Source organism: Brassica rapa, chromosome A09, assembly GCF_000309985.2.
Source record: "Brassica rapa cultivar Chiifu-401-42 chromosome A09, CAAS_Brap_v3.01, whole genome shotgun sequence".
Taxonomy (NCBI): Eukaryota; Viridiplantae; Streptophyta; class Magnoliopsida; order Brassicales; family Brassicaceae; genus Brassica; species Brassica rapa.
In genome coordinates, this window is record NC_024803.2 from 38,916,904 (window position 1) to 38,937,902 (window position 20,999).

Here is a 20,999-nt window from a genome sequence, read left to right on the forward strand (position 1 = left end):
TAAAGAATTATATATATATACATTATATATATTATACTTTATATCAGTTTTACAATATTTTTTTTGAATTAAATTTATTATATTAGGTACTAGAATTTAAAAATTTAAATAATGTTTTATTTTTGTAATAAATTGTTATTATTAAATTTTTCAATTATTTTTAAAATTTTATTTTATTTACGGATCAAATCGGATATTCTTTAAAATTCTAAAACATTTCGGATATCCGAGTCACCGAATATCTAGGTGGCTAAAGATCGAATCGACATGAATGCTTCCAAATACCCAGATATTCGATCTGTGTACACCCCTACTTAAAGATACAATTTTATTTTATTTATATGAAAACGTTGACTAATGTCAAGGCCTTTTTATTTTAAATTAATTTTAATTTTATCTTTCATGTATTATTTTGGACAAAAATGTTATTTAATATTAATTAACTATATTTTTATATATATTTGTCAACTATTTTTATATACTTTTTACATACACCTACATGTGCACCTTGATGTGAGCATATTGTAACTAAGTAGAAGTATCTAATTTTTTTGAAAGTTGATTTTTTTTTAATGCTTCTTTCACTACCGACTAAATTGTAGTGAAATGATTTGTCTTAATAATTTTTTTTTAAAACTATTTATCTGTTTAGAAACTATAATATGAAACTATTGGTTCGACATGACAACTGTTTAAAATTCATAACATGAAAATAAATAAATAATATTAATTTTTGGTTTTACCGGAAAAAACCAAAAAATCAAACATTTTAACCGAATAAACTAAAATAAATATTAATTTAAAATAATAATTATATTTTAGAACATTAAACATCAAAAAAAACTTAAAACCGAACCAATATCCAGATTAAACAGATTTAATATCTTTTTATTAAAAAATAACAAAACTAATAATCACATCCCGCGTAAGGCGCGGATTATTATCTAGTTTAATAGTAATTGTGTGCTAAGAAATCTGGTTAAGAGACGACAGCATTTAATGTATTCCAATGCTAGTCTCTTAAATAAAGATTCTTAGAAATTAAAAATTAATATTTATAAAAAAAAAAAATTAAACAAAACATATTAAAAGATAACATTTTAAACATTGATTTGTAAATAAAACATGAAACAAACATTATTCAAATAAAGTGGGATAATTTGAGAGAAGCATCACAGCTTAGTTGTTGCCTTGTCCGAATTTTTGCCATATATGTTCAACCAAATCATCTTTCAGTTGTTGATGCAATTGTCTATCACGAATTCTTCTTCGAGCATCCATCATATTGCTGATATTTGATGACATATTTGTAGAATACGAAAGATCGACATATGAACTTCCGTTATCTTCTGCTTCTTGGAACTCTGTAACGTTAAATAGAGAGTATCCATCTCTTTCATCCTCTACTATCATATTATGGAGTATGATATAAGCTCTCATAATCTTTCCAATTTTAGCTTTATCCCAAAAAAGTGCTGGATTTTTAACAATGGCAAAGCGAGCTTGCAGGACTCCAAAAGCACGCTCGACATCTTTTCGGGCAGCTTCTTGTTGTTGAGCAAATAAAACTGCTTGCGGACTTTGTGGTAATGGAATTGATTGGATAAATGTTGACCATTTCGGATAAATACCATCGATGAGATAGTAACCCATACGATACTCTCTTCCATTGACATAGTATGTCACTTGCGGAGCTTGACCTTGGATTACGTCATCAAAAACAGGTGAGCGATCAAGAACATTGATATCATTTAAGGTACCTGGCGGTCCGAAAAACGCATGCCATATCCAGAGATCATATGAAGCAACCGCCTCTAAAACGATTGTTGGTTTGCCCGAACCCCGAGAATATTGCCCTTTCCAAGCGGTGGGACAATTTTTCCATTCCCAATGCATACAATCGATGCTTCCTATCATCCCGGGAAAGCCACGATACTCACCAATATCAAGTAGACGTTGAAGATCGGCAGGTGTTGGTCTTCTTAGGTACTCTTCGCTGAATAAAGAAATTATTCCGTCCACAAAATTTTCCAAACATGAGAGAGTAGTAGATGCACCGAGACGGAGGTATTCGTCGACCCCATCAGCCGCATTACCATATGCCAAAACACGAATGGCTGCTGTACTCTTTTGAAGTGGAGAGAGACTAAGCCTGCAGAGAGCATCTCTCTTTTGTTGAAAGAATTCAACTTCATTGGAGAGTCGATTAACGATACGCATGAACAATCCCTTGTTCATTCGAAAGCGTCGTCGGAATAGATTATGAGGATATGTTGGGGTTTCGCAACATGACTTAATATATAGAGATTGGGACCAAAGTCTGATACAATACCCGTGACACAAGTAGTAGAAGACTACAACAACACTACAAGACTACTAGACTCCACTAGAAACTTTTACTCCGTGACACAAGTACTACAAGTACTACAACACTCCAAGACCACTAGACTCCAAGACAACAAGACTTCAAGACCACAAGACTCCAAGACCGCAAGACCTACTACACTTTCACTCCGTGACACAAGATGCCAAGACCGCAAGACCACAGAGACTCCGTGATTATTCCACTCCCATTGCTCCATCTTTTCACACTGTCCTGACCTGAAACAGAGAGTTAAACAAGAACAATAATCAGGCTTAACAAGAATAAAAAGCATTTTCTAACAAGAACAAGAAACATAACTACACCTACGCTAATTAAACATAATGTCACTGACGATCTTCTTCTTTAAGGCTTCTTCATACTCGGCTAAAGGCTCCGTTTTTGAAACCAGAGATTCAAGTAGTCTCATCCTCGACAACTTATCCTTGGCGGCCAAGTCCTGTTGCTTAATAGCCCACATACTTTCAAACTCTTTAAGCGCTTTCTCCTCCACCATATTCTTCTTCCCAGAGGCCTTTGACGCCTTAACACCCGCGGGACGCTTGGGTTCAGTACCTTGGGAGTTCGATGTTTCTCCACCATCATCACCCTTCCTCTTGCTAGAGTTTCCCTCGTTTTTTGCAGAAGATTGGTCACTCCACTTCTGGTCGTTCCTCAGCTCTTTCCAAGCGTGCTCGAGATTAAATTTCTTGTTATAGTTATTGTAGAATATTTTATGTGCTTTTTTGAGCACATCATTCTCATTGCAGCCACTAGTCTTCTCTCTTTTAGCAGCTTCGTAGGAGCCACAGAATTTGCAGACCAAGTCGTTGATCCTATGCCAGCGTTGTTTACAGTGACCAGCCTCTCTCTCTTTGCAGCCAGCAACCTTCTGACTAGCGGCATAGTACGCTGCAATTCTCGTCCAGAATGTGCCTGACCTTTGCTCGTTGCCAACAATTGGATCTTTGCTCGTGTTGAGCCACGAGCTGATCAGCAGAATATCATCACTGGGCGTCCACTTCCTTCGTTCCCGACGCTCACCAACATCCTCAGAGACTGGAGTTGGAACTTGAGATGAACCAAAGGAAATACTGTGTTGGCTAGTAAGTAGTCCAACAAAGTTTGATGACTGCGTAAACGGATTGTAATCCATTTCTGTTGATCAAAGAAGAGAGAAGATAAAAGAACAGAAGCAACGAATTGAGAAGTGAAGAAAAGAGGAGAAAGGGGAAGCGTTTAATAGAAGAATGAGGAGAAAGGGGAAGCAACGCATTGATCACAATTCACAACCACCATCTATATCTATTAAACCGAGTTGACATATTCCTAACATATTAATTACACTACACTATTTCTATCTATCAAAAGAGGAGAAAGGGGAAGCGTTTAATAGAAGAATGAGGAGAAAGGGGAAGCAACGCATTAATCACAATTCACAACCACCATGCGTCTTGGAGAGAGCAAAGATAAATGTTTACCTTTATATTAACTACACAAAGCCTCCTATTTATTACCTAAACACAACGCAAACCTAACCAACACATTTAGCACAGAGGCCTCAATTCATTTCAATGCTTTACCTAACAATCACCTAAGACAATGCTTTACTCTATTGGACAGAGCAGAGATTAATGTTTACCTCTATCAACAAGAGTACGCCTTTGTTCTGACCTGGATCACGCGTCTTCATCCATCAATCTCCCGACTCAAAGACAGAAAGAAAAAAAAAATTAGAAAATGAATGAACAAAAGGGATCATGGATAATTGGAAGACTCAAAGACATAACCAAATGAACAAAGGCGTACCGTTTCATAAGCCTGACCAACAGACGCCGTTTATCTTCCTCTTGAACCTGGATCGTGCGTCTTGATCCAGACATGGACCGACTGAAACACAGAAACAAATTAAAAACCAAATCAACAACCAAAACAAAGATTAAGACATGCTTAATTTAAGACAGAATCAAGTGAAAAGATTTCTACGTTTTGATCAACAACCAAAACCAAGATTAACACTCGGCAGCGTTTATCTGCGTGTCTGAGAGACACCAATGGTCAGATCGTGGCTTCCCTGCGTCGATGAGACCCACCATTTGAGACGTCGCCGTATCGCCACCGACTCAAGCTCTCCACCCAAATCGCCGTCATCCTTCCTCGAGCAGAGCCATCGATAGATACGTCGCCTTTTTCCTCCATCTTTTCAAGAGGAGACGTCGCCGAGGAGTCGACGAGAGAAGAGCCACCGAGAGCCACAGGAATCGCCTTTCTCGTCGTCGAGACGGAGAAACCAAAACAGAGAAAAGAACGAAGATGAAACGAAGACGCGTCCCCACCGTTGCCTTTTCCAATTATTATGTGACACGTGCCCGTAACATACGGTATCATAGCGCCCCTAATTAAGGGACGTGGCTTCGGGTTTTGTCTTCTTTTTATTTCTTTTAATCGTTTTTAAGCATTTCATACGCACTTAAGAGACAGCGTTGAACGTGCTCTTAGCTGTTAAATAATTAAAGACGGATCAGTATCATGGTGGTGGTCTGGTCTTCTACTTTTTACGACGCATCGTCATTCTTTCCAAAACATCGTTCGTTCATGGACAAATATTAAAAACAGATGAGAAGGTGGAAAGAGAAGAAATTCATAAGTAGTAATTTTAGGTACTTTACCAAAATCTAGCATAATTAGTGTGATTTTCCTTTTCCTCTCAACAGTACCACAAATTCTGTTTGGTAGAATTTCAACTGAATTTGGAGTACTTTTAAATATGGAGTGAACCGAATACCTGTCAAATGTCATTTGGATCAATAATGGTAGTGTCACTCGTTCAGGGTGAAATCTTAAGAATCAAATGGATTCTAAATATTTTGGATTACGGGTGTGCAGCATAAGCCTCTTAGTTTTGTATGTTGAGATGGAAGGTTTACTTTGGACAGTTTCATATATGAGAGTCATGAAGATAACTTTAATATGGTTCGAGACAAACTGCTTGGATCTATTAGACATAACTACAAACCCGGTGGATTGGCCAACATTCGCGTCAGAGATGGAGGTGTTCCAGAAATTATAGGAGGATTTCGAAGATGTGAAATGTTTCATATTTCTCGGATTAGGAATGGTCGAACGGACGCGTTAACAAAAGAAAACAAAGAGCAAAAACTACATTTTTCACATATAGATCAGACCTGGCCAGACGGAGATGCTCTTCGGAAATTCACACCAATTGATCTAGCGTAGATGGGTAGCTAACAAAAAAATGGAGTGATATTTTACTCTAAAAACCAAGTCACACTCTAAAGGAAAATGTATCATCTCAAAATCTATTTTTATCTTATTTATTTTTTGGTAAATATTTTCATAAAAATTAAATGGTCTTACACCAAATTGTGGATGAAGTTAGCTTTGGAAAATCAAATTCTGAGTAAATTTTGGTTAAATACAAAAATAACTTTTTGCAGAATTCTAGTGAAGTTTACTCTCGTAAAATCTCAACTTATTCAAATATAAAATCTGCCTACAAATTATATAATTGCAAAAAATTACCTAAATATCAGTTAAAAAATTACCTAAATAACAGATTTCTTTGGGTAGTCTACCGAAGTAGACTGAAAACGAACCCGGGTAAGGAGACCCAAAAGTGGTTTTGGAATTTGAAAAAACTTATCAAAAGAGGTAATAGTAATAAACAAGGTTGATATTCAAACAAGAGGCCTAAACTTTGGTAACCGAGCCTGGGAGAGAACATGTGAGTGATTGTATCATTCTCTATAATAAACGAACATTTGACTTGCGATATTATCTAAAGATTGACTTTAAAAAAAAAACTCTCTAGAGATAGATTTAAAACCTACATTTTCTGTAATGTTTTTTGCTAAACATTTTCTGTAATGTTTTGAAGATAAAAATGTTTACACAATAATAGAAGCAAATGACGATATGAATATGTAAATGTGTCGTAATTTCTTGTACGATTGAGCATATATCTTGACATTTGAAAAGGTTGAACTAAAAACAGATTAACAAGCTTTTACATATTTTATTAAATAAAAAATCATTTACACGTAATGATGATAGCTTCGTAGGAAACATTAGGAGAAAAATGTACAAAGAACGGTAGGTTTTAGTGATCGAGACACTCACTCGTAGTTAATCAAAAACGCGTTTCGTTTTCTTATATGAAGTGCTTGATAAGTTAAACCTATTACTTTCTGGATGACTAAGAATTTGAGAAATTCTAGAAGTATACCTTCCATAGTTATTTTCAAAACTATCCTGATTCATCTGATAAAATGATTTTATTGAGTCCAATGAAATTTTGAACGAATTAGTTTAAATTCAATAGTGTTATAATTGCGATAACCACTGATACACAATTTATCAATACTAGATATTTATTAGTCGATGCCCTATTGTTCAATTGATCAATACTAGATTCTACAAATGCTTTATTAGTCAATATTGACGACGTAGTCCAAGATAATTGTGTGTATTTATCAGAATATAAATCTACAACTTCGAAGTTATGATATTGACCAAGTAGTGATAGTTAGGATCGTTGGTTGTAAGTTTAAACAGGGACTGATTTTATCAAACGTAAAATTATTTAACTGTTTATGTTTGGCTAGTTGAAATAGTACTATAAGCGTTTTCAGCAAATTAATATCTGTATAAGCGTTTGTTTGTCAGGCCAAATTCATATTCTTAAGAAGTTAAGAAAAGACTGGAAGAAAGCTAATAGTTGCCAGCAATATTTGTACCGTAAACATATAACACGTTTGTTCCAAATGGTATCGAAGTGAGGAAAACCTAAAATGTGAGCTTGATATCCAAATTATATTAATAATCATTTTCAAAATTTTGCGATCAAAAATTATATAATGATCACAAATTATCCATGATAGTTTATTCGACATTACATCTTATAAATATTGCAAATTAATTGAGGGGAAAGATATTGACTGCAAACATACAAAGTTTTCACATACCCAAAACGTCGTGATTCTCTACATACTTTTACGATACATAAACATTACAAGATTTCGTACGGCGTACTTGTGCGTGATTGTGAATTTGATTAAGTTCCTAACTAAATTTTATTGATAGACTACACATGTGCATATATATGGATGGCTATATGAGGTATATATATAAGGTAACATGAATTTATAAGGGTCCTAAAAGGAGAATTTCTTGACCGACTACACAAAATAAACAAAGATAAAACTTGGACGTGGGCGGTTTAGCTGCATGTACCTTGTACTTGAAGACCCTTATTAGGTGAGAGCTTCATGCATACACTCTCTTCCACAATTTTCTTAATTTTCAATATTATAATTTCTACTCAATTTGACTGGCAATATCATTTAATTGTTTTTCTCTAAAATAATCACATAAAACCATCTCTTGAAAAATGTAATTGTTACAAAGCAGTCGTAATTTGAAATTCTTGTTCCTGAATATACCAAATTAAGAAATTTACAATAGATAAAAATGTGTCATCAAATAGAAGTCCTTATATATGCATGACAAAAGTAAGGAGAACAAAAAAGAAAAACCTACTCTTTGTCTTCTTCCTTCATCTTTTCCTCAGAATAGTCACAAGTCAGCCCTGTCTCATGATATATATAAATACCATCAAAACCCTAATCTCATAAAGTTTTGGCTGTCTTTTTATTCTTCTTCCATGCAAGTAAGCCCAATCTCTCACCCTATACACTAATCTTGTTATTTTCTTCTTTAAAACCCCTCCCTGATCATTAATTTTAAGGGAAGCATTTTTAGAATCTTAGGATCTATATTGTTCTCTTGTATTCTCATGGATGTGAAACTTAGACACGCTGCTGTACATGTTTTTTTGAAGCAGATATAGAGGTACCTTGATTTGGAGTAAATTAAAGAACATATAAATGGAACAACAAGATCATCAGCAGCAGAAGAAAGAAGAAGAGGCTTTGCCTCCAGGTTTCAGGTTTCATCCAACGGATGAGGAGCTAATCTCGTATTACTTGGTTAATAAGATCGCTGATCAAAACTTCACTGGAAAAGCAATCGCCGATGTTGATCTCAACAAGTCCGAGCCTTGGGAGCTTCCTGGTAGGTTAATTACTTTACTTATTTTTTTTAATTCTCTCACACACAAAAGATCACATATGTCTATATATCTTTGGTTTTATTCAAACTTGGTAAGAGCAAGTTTTGTTTGGTTGAAAATATCTAGACTAATATGTGTCTATACATATGCATATTTTTCATGTATATATCTATGTGTATTCTACTTTAAGCATGTGATATATACATTTTTTTTTTTTTTTGGAACACTTGGTAAGAGCAAGTTTTGTTTGGTTGAAAATATCTAGACTAATATGTGTCTATACATATGCATATTTTTCATGTATATATCTATGTGTATTCTACTTTAAGCATGTGATATATACATATATACATGATGCGAGACATACTAATCGTAGTTCTGTTTTTGGTGTATTAGTTTATAAGAAAAATGAGATAAAATCATAAATATGTTTTTCTAGCAAAAAAATCATGAATATGTTTTCTAGCAAAAAAAATCATGAATATGTTTTTCTAGCAAAAAAATGTGTTCAAAAAAATGTTCTTGATTACTAATCGTAAGTCGGATAGTACAAATCAAAATAACTGCACGTCGGTTGTAACTCCTTATATATGTTAAATGTCCCTTCCACAATCTAACATCGTTTCGTGTTCTGAACTTATATAAGTTACCGTGTCTATATATATCAAAGTTTTCTACTTATATATAAACATGTGGTTGGAGTGAAGGCTAGATGCATGCTAAATGTCAATCATCTATGAACAGTTTTGAGTAATTTCGTTAAGAAATACTGTAAGCCTATCTTAAAAATAGATGGAATTTCCTAACAACTCAACTTTAATTACATCAACGGAAGTCCTGCATTCACTACCGTACGTACGTTAATTTCTCATCTACTCATTGGCTATAAGTGATCCATAATCCTATAAATAAAAAATATCTTTGTTTCTTTTCTTTGTACCGTACTCTACCAAATATCATAGATATAATATATATAACAATGGATTACTGAAGCAAAGCTTATTACTTAGTACTTTAGTGAGATGTTATTTAAAACCTAATAGAAAGATATAAAGATAGTTATTTAGCTAATTTGACTCGTTACTTTAATTTTTTTTGTTTGAGTAAATTGTTGATAGAGAAGGCGAAAATGGGAGGAAAAGAATGGTATTTTTTTAGCCTACGCGACCGAAAGTACCCGACGGGTGTGAGAACAAACCGAGCGACCAATACAGGATATTGGAAAACCACAGGAAAAGACAAAGAGATACTCAATAGCACAACCTCAGAGTTGGTTGGAATGAAGAAGACTTTGGTCTTCTACAGAGGAAGAGCTCCTCGTGGGGAGAAGACTAGTTGGGTCATGCATGAATACCGACTTCACTCCAAGTCCTCCTATAGGACCTCAAAGGTATATATTATTTACATATACCATACTACTTTTCTTACCAAATATACTCATTTATCTCATGGTCATGCTAATTTTTATATAAACTTTTATGCATAGATCTCATGTGTGAAGACACAATCCTGTTACTAAATCACAATTTTGAACCACTTGTTTCATAAGAAGAATATACGAGCTCAATATTATTCTCAAAATCTTTTTTTCCCCATGGTGTAATGTAAATTCAGCAAGACGAGTGGGTAGTGTGTAGAGTGTTAAAGAAAACAGAGGCAACCAAGAAATACACAAGCAATTGTAGCAGCAGCACAAGTCATCATCACCAAAGCCACACAAGAGCCTCAATACTATCAACCAACAACAATAATCCTAATTACTCATCGGACCTCCTTCAACTCCCAGCACATCTACAACCACACACAAGCCTCAATATCAACCAAACCATCATGGCTAACGCGGTTCACCTAGCCGAGCTCTCTAGAGTCTTTCGTGCTTCCACAAGCAGTACCATGGACTCTGCTCATCAGCAGCTAATGAGCTACAGCCACATGCCCGTCTCGGGGCTCAATCTCAACCTTGGTGGTGGATTGGTCCAGCCGGCTCCTCCTGCGGTGTCGCTTGAGGATGTTGTCGCTGTTAGCGCTTCATTCACTGGCCAAAATGGGTTTGGAAATGTGGAGATGAGCCAGTGCATGGACTTGTATGGATACTGGCCATCTTATTAATTAGGAGCTATCACTTTAAAGTATGGCTTTTTCTATTGTTGGTCTGAATAAGAAAGTCATACTAGTTTGTCATACTTTTTGTTTTTGTTATTGCATTTGTTTTGCTGTTCAAAGGAAAGAATTAAGAATCCAAGACTAATCACACCAATTATGTTCTGGCTTTTATAACAATTTCTTTTGCTTACAAATAAAATAAGAGTTGTAGATTTCTCCTTTTTTCATTTTAGTTACCACAAAGTCTCCGAATACAGAATTGGTACTAGTACCTGATCTGGTACGTGAAGTTTGAGACATTGCTCTCACCATTTAGTACGGTTGATAATATTCACACGAAATAGTGTTGAGGTTCATTATAGTCATATGAAAAACAAGAAAAAAAGTATATATCCATACTTTCCAAGTTCAAAATGTTACTTTTAACAAAATTTGTTTTACTGGAACAAATAAATTTTGTTTATAAATGCAGACGCAACAGCAAAATGATAAAACGAGAGTGATGGCTTTTGAAGAGTAGTTAGTACAGCAAGTGCCACATGAATTACAAAATACACAAACCAAGCCTTTAATTTACTACTGAGATATGTCTAACCTTCTCTGTATAAAAAGACTGAAAACTTTATCCAAAAGGCATCTTGAAAAAGCGAGTAAAGAAACACTTTTGCACAGAGAGCTTCAACAAAACAAAAAACATACATAACAAAAAAAAACCTTTGATATCTCTAACATGGGCTGTTTAGACAACATATGCCTGTTGCTGAGACACAAAAAGACCGCATCAAAACCCTGTCATTTACCTGCAATAGTACAGAGTCGGATCAAATAAATAGTAGACACGAAGGATTTATGATCGTTCCAAAGTAGCAGCTAATCGCTTCTATATTACATACGTACCACCAATAGTTTCATAGTGGAAAACAGCAGATTTCACTTGTCAAAATGAGCCCTTTTGGCCTTACGACGACCATGTTGATGCGAGTGTCGCGTAGGCTTCTTGGTCTTTGTGCTGCAACCAACAACACATAACAAACTAAATGTCAATTTGGTGGAAATCAAGTATGGAGTATCTTTATAAACTAGAGAGAAATGTACTTAAAAAAGTTCAAACTAATATTAACATCTTATAATTTAATGCATTTGTTATAAAAGACTTGCCGGAAGAGAGAACAGAGGAATCTGTACACTATGAAGATGGGTAACGCCAACAAAGCAGATGCCTACAAATGAACAGTTTTTCAATTTTGTAAGTTAAGTGAGCAAACAATCAAGAATTATGTTTTGTCTTAAGATTGCAAGACCAGAGAAGACATACTGCAAACCAAATGAACTCTTTGGTGGCAAAAGGTGCCGTCAGCTCATGGCTCTTCAACTTTCTTTCGACATTGGCTTGAACCTTCCAGATATACAAAGTTATTATAAATAATCCTCCAGAAATGGCAATGTTCATATCTGGAATGTCTACATATTATACACAATGCCATTGATTCCTGACCTGGTCGTGATATGTTGTAGCAGATTTTAGAAACTCTTTGTAGTAGTGAATAGCCTTATCAGCATGTGGCTTTGTGGCCGTGGCCACTTGATCAACGTATGGCTTGCTAAACTTTTTAGCCTCCTGGAGATACCATAATTAATCAATGAAGCTGAAAGATTAGTAACCAATGTAAAACTTCTACCTATATATATTAAAAAAAAAAAAACACTTCACCTGGTAATAGGGATCTACATGTGCTTGAAACTTGACAATATGAGGAGTAACTGCACTCTTGGAAGCATGGTAAGCCTCTTTCGCTTTGGTAGATAGCGTCTGTACGTGTGGCTCGACATGCGTCTTGACGGTCTCTTTCACGGCTGGAATATATTTCTGCATATAAGATTTCATAAGCATAATCATAAGTGCTCTCATCGGAGTCATAAGGTACATCGCCTGTAAGTTACTTACAGTTTTAACATTAACCATATGTGGTTCAGCCCACCTTTCAGCTTGAGTCTTCGCTTGCGTCACCTGTTATATAATCAAAACTTAGTTAGGCATAAGTTTGCTGACGTTAACCAGATATGGAAACAGTACCTTTTGTGTTACTTTCTCAAGAACCGGTTTCCCATGGGCATCCCAATGTGGCCCAGCAACAGTCTGGAAATGAACCCAGTGTACAGCAAGCCAATGGGGAAGCCACGAGCCATGAACCTGGGTCAAATAAACAATCCAAGTCTTTAACCTTCTTCTCAAATTCTACCGAACAAGGAAACATATCATTATTTTATTATTTACCTCCTGGAGTTCCCTAGCCTTTGTGGCTGCTTCATGCCTCATCCGCAACATTTCTTCCTGTAATTTTATTTCCATAGGAGTCAAAAGTGATGGCAGAAACATAGGAACATAAACTTTAATCCACGAGCAACATGATAGATACCTCGGAAATTTTAAGAGCACGCTCAAGTTTTCGTATTTTGTTCTTCTGCTCTTCCTTTGTCTTGTGAAGCTGCACAATCAAAACGCATATACATCTATCAAGAAACTAGGCATTTATAAAAATCACATATAAACCTTAACAAAGTTCATTTAAAGCTGTAACAAAGTCGATGAATAAAGAGGAAACTCGACCAATTTTCACTAACAGTTAAGCTATTTAAATGGTTCTTCTTGATGAGATAATAGTGTGTGTGACAAGAGAAAGTAAAGAACAATACTTTATCCAATCTGGAGTTCAATTCATTTAGCTTTTTCTCGGCCTCACTAGTCCGAGCTTCAGTAGATTCTTTCTCCTTATTCTTTTGCTCCAGAAAGTTCTTAAGCACCTCTACCTGAAATGCAGAGCAGTACCACCAAATCACACGAAGTTTACAGGAAAAACAAAAGATTAAGTCCTCAAATAAAGATCTCATCTCACCTGCTTCTCTAATTCAGTAGCTCGTGCTTGCGCTTTCTCCAACAGTTGCACAGATTCTGACGAACCCTTTTCCTGTAGACAAGTGAAACAATTAAACCCTAAGAAGAAAGCAAATTAAAAGGAAAGTGAGACAAATGAGAACATACCCGAAGTGATGAAAGCTCAGTCTCCAAGGAAGAAACCTTGTCCTGTCTCTCTTTCAGAAGTTTCTCCTTTTCTGTTACTGTCTCCTCTCTCTCTTTAACTTCTCTTCTTTTCTCTTCAACTTGAGATTCTTCACCAAACCAAACCAAACACACACAAAAAAATCAAAACATAAAACAAAACTACCGAGTGTTCGTTCGTTCAAATCAAAACTGATCAGAATCTTTGAATTAAAATCGAAATTAAGATTGAGAGAGAAAGAAGCAAAACCTAGGGTATGGATTTTAGCGTGAAGCTGTTCCAACTGAATCTCGGAAGCGGATCCAGGGGTTGTCGTCGGTTCTTCATCGGAAAAGACACCGGTGGTGAGAACCAAGGAGAATAGTAGTAACAAAGCCACGACCTTCGCGACAGCCATGTCTGAAGTGAGTAACGAGAAACAGATAGAAGATTGATGATCGTAGCCGGAGATTTGATTAGAAAAATGAGAAGTGAACAAAAGACAAGACAAGACGCGATATGTTTCTATTTTCTGCGAGTGTTAAATGTGGTTTCGTGGCTAACACGTGGCCACTTTTCATCATTTTTGTTTATTAATTATCATCAAATTGATTTTGATTTTACTACTAATAAAGACATTGTCATATCTTATTTATTGACGTCATAAATTATTCCATTCCTATCTCGTAAATTCTCCTAGTATTTTTCACCATTTTTTGGAAAACGTAAAAAAAAAAAGCTTCATTTCATATTAAGTGTGCTGCGGAAAAAAATTTCGATACAAAATAAATGTAGTTTTCAATTTTCAATATAAAATTTATTGATTTTATTCAGTAATTTATTTTTTATTGGTTTAAATATGATTAGGTATATAAGAAATTGTGTTTTTATATAGAAAATATAATCAGATATTTATTATATATTATTTCCGTTTCATAATATAAGATGTTTCGGAAAAGATTTGATGTTAATAAAACTTTGAAAAGAAATTAATTTATTTTAAATTTTTATTATTAATGATATTATTTTTTCAAAAGTAAATGATTATATTAATTGAGTCATAAAATAAAAATAAAAGTTATACAAAAAGTGAGAATAAATAAAAGCCTTGATAATGCCGTTTGGAGTGCACCTGCGTCCATGTTAAGTTCACACGGCTCAAGAGTTTAGGGTAGGTGGTACAGCCGTAAATGGGAAAACGAAATATAGTTGGGAGATTATTTATGGGATTCGATTTGTTTTTGTCAACCTTGTGTTAAATAATGTCACACCAACTACTTTTAGCGACTTTTTTTCTACATCCAAATCAAATTATACGTAGCATCTACAAAACCGATCCAATGTATATTAAAATTCATTCAAAGGCTCGCTTTAGTTATTATCGAAGAAGTTCACAATTCTAAAATTGAGATAGCTAATTCAATAATTGACGATAATCAGTTTTAAATTGTAAGTTCATAAAGCTTTTCAAACATCGATTACATGCAGGCTAGAATAAAATCAAATTCGTTTTGATCCAAATTCGTTTTGATCGACTAGATTGTAATTGATCTGATCTGTAAAGTATATACAAGAATTCAAGATGAATTATTGGAGATAAGATCATCATATGTGTAGGTTGATGTTGTGTAATACAAATTAAATAGATCTGCGTAAAATCGTTTAAAATATTTAAAATATACATGATACGTGTTCTTGAAGTTACAAATGATTGATTGTTTTGGTCTTCTGTAAACTTTCAGTCGACATCCAACTAAGAGCATCTCCAATGTATATCTCTATATTTTTTTCTAAAATAGAGATCTCTATTATAGAAATAGATTTGCTCCAATGTATGTCTCTATAATAGAGTTCTTCTATTTTAGAGAAAAATATAGAAAAATCATACTTTTTATCTTTATATTTAGAGATGAAAATAACAAATCTCTATATTTTCCCTTATAAATAAATAGAGAAACTCTATTATAAAGGCATACATTGGAGCAAATCCACCTCTATAATAGAATTTCTTTATTTTAGAAGAAAATATAGAGATAAAAATAGAGGTGGGTTGGAGATAGTCTAAATCCATAACTAATATATATACATAAAAACAAATATGAAAAAGACTCAAATGGAGTACATTGAACAAGAGTTTTTTAAACAAAAGCTCCTCGCTGTCTTCGAAAATGTTATAGAATCAGAGCGGCCCTTGGCACAAGCCAAAGATGCCCATCCTTACGGCCGATTTATTTATCAAACATATTCCGGTCACATTTTTTTTAAAAACTACCTTAGTCTAGTAATATAAACTTTAAGAAATGGTCTTTGTTTGAGCAATCGGAGTTTGAGTCTCCTATACTACATATTTTCTTCTCTGTCTTTTTAGAAAGTGGCCACATTTTTTTTTGTTGCTTCAAGCCTTATAAAACCTAGAACCGGCTTTGGTCATAGAATACTGTCTCCTTCCTGTCTTTGGTTCTCGAACTCGAAACCTGGACTATCTTCTTTAACCTGGAGAGATTATGCCGGTTGAGCTACCAGAGCCTGATAACATATTGTTCTTGTTCTTCATTTAACACAGATATTCCCAGATGCATAACAACAAATTTACAAATTGCAAATCATTCGTCTCAGTTTCAAATCATGATGCAAACAAACAATCAAAGGTATATCATACACCACAACAAATATGCTGTTGTTTTCTTAGAGCTCGTTTAAAGATACCACATAGCACAAAGCTACTCATGTGTTGTATTCATGAAGTATCTTAACCCCTTTGCCTAGAGGAATTTCAGAATACCAATAATATTCAAAATTAATCTAGCTTTTTTTCCAGTCATGTCTCGGGTTCGGGTTCAGGAATTTTTTTATCTCTTGTGAAGTTGTTTCCACTCTGAAAATTTCAAAGCAGAGCATTATTTACAGCAGTAAGTCATGATCTAGAGATAATCGTATATGTAGTGATACCTAACCTAATACATCAACAAGTTTCAGATATTCTCATCAATCAGGAAAATTTCAGTTTGGATCTTTAACAAAAAAATATGCATTTAGATATGAAAAATAGAAAAAAAATGCATTTAGTGAATGTTGTTGAAACAGAAGAATTAGAAAAAAAACGACTCTGCTGGGGATCGAACCCAGAGTCTCTGGTTTCGTAGACCAGCGCCTTATCCATTGGGCCACAGAGTCTTGGTTGTTAAGTAGTGACATTAAATAAATTTAACTATCTATGTATTCAAACACATTATAATGAAGAAATGGAGCTTTTGTATAAAGTGGAAACCTACTTAAAATGGTCAACAAAAATGGTTCACCCCAGACTCTGGTCAAAGGGCGGAGAAGAAGGAGAAGCGTTCGTAGAGAGACAAACAAAGGACGTACAAATTCTTTTTCTCTTCATCCTCTTATTTCGCGTTCCTACAAAATTAAACAAAGTGAGAAATTTAAGAGACATACGACCAAAAAAAAAAGAACAGAAAATCCATCTTCAGACCACACGAACGTCTCTTCTCTCTCTTTCTCTTTCTTTCGATTTCTTCCTTTCAAGTTTTTCGTGAACCTTGATAAATCTTGAAGGTGAGAAAGAGAGAAGGAGAGACACAAGAAGATGTGGATGGCAAAGAGTAATAGCGTGGGAATCAAGGAAGGAGGAGGATCCACTGGTGTTGTGGCTGTTGCTATAGACAAAGACAAAAGTAGCCAACACGCTCTTAAATGGGCCGTTGATCATTTATTGCAGCGAGGCCAATCTGTTATTCTCGTCCATGTCAAGCTTCGACCTTCTCCTTTAAACAATGCCTCTTCTCTTCATGCTTCCTCCGCAAGTAAACAAAACAAACTCCTTTCTCTCTTCTTTTTTTCCTTTGTTCTGTTTCTGATGGTTTGTGTTTTTGATTCAGAGATGAGCCAAGATTCTTCATTGGTATGCCGAGATCCAGAAGGTGCATCCAAGGAGATATTCCTTCCTTTCCGTTGCTTCTGCACGCGCAAAGATGTGAGTTTCTTAGTTTTTAGATGCTTCTCTGTGTTTCCTTTGTTATTGTAAGCTAATGAGAATTGTCTAGATACAATGCAAAGATGTGTTACTTGAGGAGTACGACGTAGCTAAAGCATTAGTAGAATATGCAAACCAAGCCGCCGTTGAGGTTTTGGTGGTTGGTTCCTCCAACAAAGGTGGCTTTCTAAGGTAGAAAAATTATTCAGTTTATGTGACAATCCGCCCAGTGGGAACTACCTGCCCCTTGGACTCCAGGCTCACAGCGCTGCAGCGCACCGACTCCAACCCTCGATTATGAATTTTCTCTAACTCCATAATTAAGTTGTTGGTGAGCCTCGAACCCAGAACCTCACCCTTTAACAGCATTCCCACAGGACAAGCTGTCACCAATTGACCTGCAGATCAATTGGTGTTATATAAAATGTTGTGAGCCTGGGGCCCACGGGGCAAATAGTTCATACGGGGCGGGTTGTCACAGTTTATTTCCTTTACTTCATCATTTTATTGAATCTTGATTGATTCTCCATTTAATTAATGGTGGTGTTACTTTGGGATGCAGGTTCAACAAGCCTGCTGATGTTCCAGGGACCATAACAAAAACCGCTCCTGATTTCTGCACAGTTTATGTCATATCCAAAGGAAAGATTTCAACAATGAGATCAGCTTCTCGTTCTGCACCAAACATTGCTCCTCTCCGCACTCCCATTCAACCACCTAGCTTAAGGCCACCTCAACCTGTGCCTTCTACTGCCACCAACATGCGAGGTTTGTAATGATTTAACTCAAAAGAAAATTTCACTTGTTGGTTTCACCTAAAAAATTGTTGTTGTTGTTTTCATCTTCCTTTCTGCAGCTGATAGAAGGTCTTTCGAGACTCAACAACGCAGGTCTACTGAAGATCGCAGGTCCGTGGAAGATCAGCAGCGCAGGTCCATGGAGGATCTGCAACGCAGGTCTATGGAGGATCAGTCAGATTCCTTCAGGTAAATTTTCTCTTTTGTTTTGGTCCTGAAAACTCTTAGCCTTAGAAACTAAAACTCCATGGATGAATGAAAAAAAAAAAACAGATCTCCTTTTACTAGAAGAGGCAATGGGAGGTCATACGGAGACCTATCTGTTCCGGAATCAGACATATCCTTTGTCAGCTCCGGTAGAGCCAGCATAGACCGTATCTTCCCTAATCTTTATGACAATAATGATCCAAACCGAACTCCTCCTAGGCTGTCTAATTACTCTGACATGGACTATGGTCCTAGCTTAGAGTCCTCCAACTATGGAAGGAGATCACTTGATGTAAGCTCACCTACTGATCTTTCAACTGGCTCCTTTGAGAGTGAAAGATTTTCATCCGCTTCTGCAATGGTAAGACCTTACAAATATTTTTGTTTGATATATACATAACAAAGCTAGAGCTATTGAAATATTGACAATTCACCAAAAAGCAGGATGATGTAGAGTCTGAGATGAGGAGGCTGAAACTTGAACTGAAGCAGACAATGGAAATGTACAGTACAGCTTGCAAAGAAGCTCTTACAGCAAAACAGAAGGTAATGTTTCTTGAAATTTAGAGGGCCATATGCGATTTATTAAAAATTTAACTAATTTTCTTTTTTTACATATTTTGGGACCTAAATTTTTTTTTTGTTGTTGCATGTTTATGTAATTTTATTTAAAAATGTTGGAGACTTAAAAGCTATGTTTCATTCGGCTTTGTCCAGGACGGACCCTGGTTTCTTATAAACAAAGTGTTTATAGCTTCCGGTTTTGTTCCTTAACCTGTTGGCAATTGCAGGCAACGGAGCTTCAGCGATGGAAGTTGGAAGAAGAGAGGAAGCTAGAAGAGGCAAGACTCGCAGAGGAAGCAGCATTGGCCATCGCAGAGAAAGAGAAAGCAAAGTCAAAAGCAGCGATGGAGGCAGCAGAAGCAGCTCAGAGGATAGCTGAACTAGAATCAAAGAAGAGAGTCAACGCTGAGATGAAAGCTCTCAAGGAGTCCGACGAGAAAACAAAGGCCCTCAACGCCTTAGCAAACTCAGACGTAAGGTACAGGAAGTACTCCATCGAAGAGATAGAGCACGCCACAGAGTTTTTCGCTGAGAAGTACAAAATCGGTGAAGGTGGTTACGGTCCCGTGTACAAATGCTATCTTGATCACACGCCAGTGGCTGTTAAAATCCTTCGCGCCGACGCAGCTCAAGGGATGTCTCAGTTTCAGCAAGAGGTTGAGGTGTTGAGCTGCATTAGGCACCCTAACATGGTTCTACTTCTTGGAGCTTGCCCTGAGGGTGGATGTTTGGTCTACGAGTTCATGGCCAACGGGAGCTTAGAGGATCGTCTCTTCAGATTAGGCAACAGCCCGCCTATCTCCTGGCAGATGAGGTTCAGAATCGCTGCGGAGATAGGCACCGGACTCCTGTTCTTGCACCAGGCTAAACCGGAGCCTCTGGTCCACCGTGATCTCAAACCGGGAAACATCTTGCTAGACCGTAACTTCGTCAGCAAGATATCTGACGTTGGTTTGGCGAGATTAGTCCCGCCTTCGGTTGCAGACACCGTGACGCAGTACCGCATGACTTCAACAGCTGGCACCTTCTGTTACATTGATCCTGAGTATCAGCAGACAGGGATGCTGGGTGTGAAATCTGATATCTACTCGCTCGGCATTATCTTCCTGCAGTTGATCACGGCGAAACCGCCTATGGGTTTGACTCATTATGTGGAGAGAGCACTTGAGAAAGGGACTCTGCCGGATTTACTCGATCCGGCGGTCCCTGACTGGCCGGTTGAAGACACTGCAGAGTTTGCTAAGCTAGCACTGCAATGCGCGGAGCTGAGGAGAAAGGATAGGCCTGATCTTGCTAAAGTGATATTGCCGGTGCTGAACAGATTAAGAACACTTGCTGATGAATCAACAGAGTCTCTACTTGTCATCAACAGCCCCGGACCATCTCCTAACAGTAGCCAAACTTCTGTGAAACTGGTGAGAACAGCTCATTATTTTTGAAGTCCCTGGACCATCTGAATATTCATTAGTATGACTCTTTTGCTTACGTCTCTTCTCTTTCACTGTATAATTTCAGGAACAGATGAGTGGTGCTTCTATCTCTGTGCCTCAATAATATTTGATCTACAAACAAGTAAAGGCAACTTTACAGGATGCAGATACAAGTTGGAGTGTCACATACAGTTTTAAACTTAAGTAGACAAGAAAACTCAAATAAAGAACTTGCATGCTCCTAGTATAAGGAGATGCAGTAGAGTTCTGTCTTTCCCTTGTAGAGAAAGTGTTTTGAAATGTACAGATAAAATTCTTATAATCTAACTAACCATATATATTCAAGATATTAAACTCATTAAGCAAAACAAACTTAATGCTCTTATGAAGCAATAATTTAGTATATCACGCAGGTTAAAGTTTTTATT

General features: G+C 36.2%; 4 protein-coding genes and 1 non-coding gene across 7 annotated transcripts; 2 read left to right on the forward strand and 3 right to left on the reverse strand.

The window, feature by feature from the left end:
• Positions 1–692: 692 nt before the first annotated feature.
• On the reverse strand, positions 693–4,707 carry LOC103855371 (glutathione S-transferase T2-like). 2 transcript variants are annotated; one of them, XM_009118882.3, is made up of 5 exons: positions 4,349–4,707; positions 4,172–4,252; positions 4,005–4,070; positions 2,689–3,494; positions 1,552–2,601 (listed from the first exon to the last, which is right to left on the reverse strand). In XM_009118882.3, the coding sequence occupies exons 3-4, from the start codon at positions 4,053–4,055 to the stop codon at positions 2,694–2,696; spliced, it is 852 nt and encodes a 283-aa protein (XP_009117130.2). In that variant the 5' UTR covers positions 4,056–4,070; positions 4,172–4,252; positions 4,349–4,707; the 3' UTR covers positions 1,552–2,601; positions 2,689–2,693. The 2 variants fall into 2 exon arrangements, with proteins under 2 accessions (XP_033136688.1, XP_009117130.2); XM_033280797.1 differs by lacking the exon at positions 2,689–3,494 and having other exon boundaries at positions 693–2,601; positions 4,349–4,490.
• A 3,505-nt stretch (positions 4,708–8,212) lies between these two features.
• On the forward strand, positions 8,213–11,269 carry LOC103842258 (protein CUP-SHAPED COTYLEDON 1). Its single transcript, XM_033280806.1, has 3 exons — positions 8,213–8,455; positions 9,572–9,843; positions 10,068–11,269. The coding sequence occupies exons 1-3, from the start codon at positions 8,269–8,271 to the stop codon at positions 10,560–10,562; spliced, it is 954 nt and encodes a 317-aa protein (XP_033136697.1). The 5' UTR covers positions 8,213–8,268; the 3' UTR covers positions 10,563–11,269.
• Positions 11,043–14,141, reverse strand: LOC103842259 (apolipoprotein A-IV). The gene is made up of 14 exons (XM_009118884.2): positions 13,865–14,141; positions 13,597–13,724; positions 13,451–13,522; positions 13,251–13,364; positions 12,974–13,042; positions 12,832–12,888; positions 12,631–12,747; positions 12,502–12,564; positions 12,268–12,423; positions 12,052–12,174; positions 11,872–11,952; positions 11,715–11,776; positions 11,454–11,565; positions 11,043–11,356 (listed from the first exon to the last, which is right to left on the reverse strand). Exons 1-13 carry the CDS (start codon positions 14,010–14,012, stop codon positions 11,487–11,489), a joined length of 1,269 nt encoding a protein of 422 aa, XP_009117132.1. The 5' UTR covers positions 14,013–14,141; the 3' UTR covers positions 11,043–11,356; positions 11,454–11,486.
• A 2,491-nt stretch (positions 14,142–16,632) lies between these two features.
• LOC103842260 (U-box domain-containing protein 52) lies at positions 16,633–20,929 on the forward strand. Of its 2 annotated transcripts, none has more exons than XM_018654475.2 (9): positions 16,633–17,403; positions 17,479–17,573; positions 17,644–17,765; positions 18,136–18,341; positions 18,430–18,559; positions 18,644–18,938; positions 19,019–19,123; positions 19,369–20,556; positions 20,657–20,929. In XM_018654475.2, exons 1-9 carry the CDS (start codon positions 17,187–17,189, stop codon positions 20,693–20,695), a joined length of 2,397 nt encoding a protein of 798 aa, XP_018509991.1. In that variant the 5' UTR covers positions 16,633–17,186; the 3' UTR covers positions 20,696–20,929. The 2 variants fall into 2 exon arrangements, with proteins under 2 accessions (XP_018509991.1, XP_009117133.1); XM_009118885.3 differs by having other exon boundaries at positions 16,643–17,403; positions 19,022–19,123.
• On the reverse strand, positions 16,696–16,768 carry TRNAR-ACG. Its single transcript has one exon. It is a non-coding gene; the product is annotated as a tRNA-Arg (tRNA).
• Positions 20,930–20,999: the final 70 nt, after the last annotated feature.

Excerpts from the sequence above, each read along its gene's own strand:
- LOC103842260 (XM_018654475.2), top strand. The coding sequence starts at position 17,187 with ATGTGGATGGCAAAGAGTAATAGCGTGGGAATCAAGGAAGGAGGAGGA. Across the intron at positions 17,574-17,643 it reads GCTTCTGCACGCGCAAAGAT|ATACAATGCAAAGATGTGTT; the intron begins GTGAGTTTCTTA and ends AGAATTGTCTAG. Across the intron at positions 20,557-20,656 it reads GCCAAACTTCTGTGAAACTG|GAACAGATGAGTGGTGCTTC; the intron begins GTGAGAACAGCT and ends GTATAATTTCAG.
- LOC103855371 (XM_033280797.1), bottom strand. The coding sequence starts at position 2,238 with ATGAACAAGGGATTGTTCATGCGTATCGTTAATCGACTCTCCAATGAA.
- LOC103842259 (XM_009118884.2), bottom strand. The coding sequence starts at position 14,012 with ATGGCTGTCGCGAAGGTCGTGGCTTTGTTACTACTATTCTCCTTGGTT. Across the intron at positions 12,748-12,831 it reads AGGCTAGGGAACTCCAGGAG|GTTCATGGCTCGTGGCTTCC; the intron begins GTAAATAATAAA and ends TATTTGACCCAG. Across the intron at positions 12,175-12,267 it reads ATGTAGATCCCTATTACCAG|GAGGCTAAAAAGTTTAGCAA; the intron begins GTGAAGTGTTTT and ends TGGTATCTCCAG.
- LOC103842258 (XM_033280806.1), top strand. The coding sequence starts at position 8,269 with ATGGAACAACAAGATCATCAGCAGCAGAAGAAAGAAGAAGAGGCTTTG. Across the intron at positions 8,456-9,571 it reads CGAGCCTTGGGAGCTTCCTG|AGAAGGCGAAAATGGGAGGA; the intron begins GTAGGTTAATTA and ends AATTGTTGATAG. Across the intron at positions 9,844-10,067 it reads CCTCCTATAGGACCTCAAAG|CAAGACGAGTGGGTAGTGTG; the intron begins GTATATATTATT and ends ATGTAAATTCAG.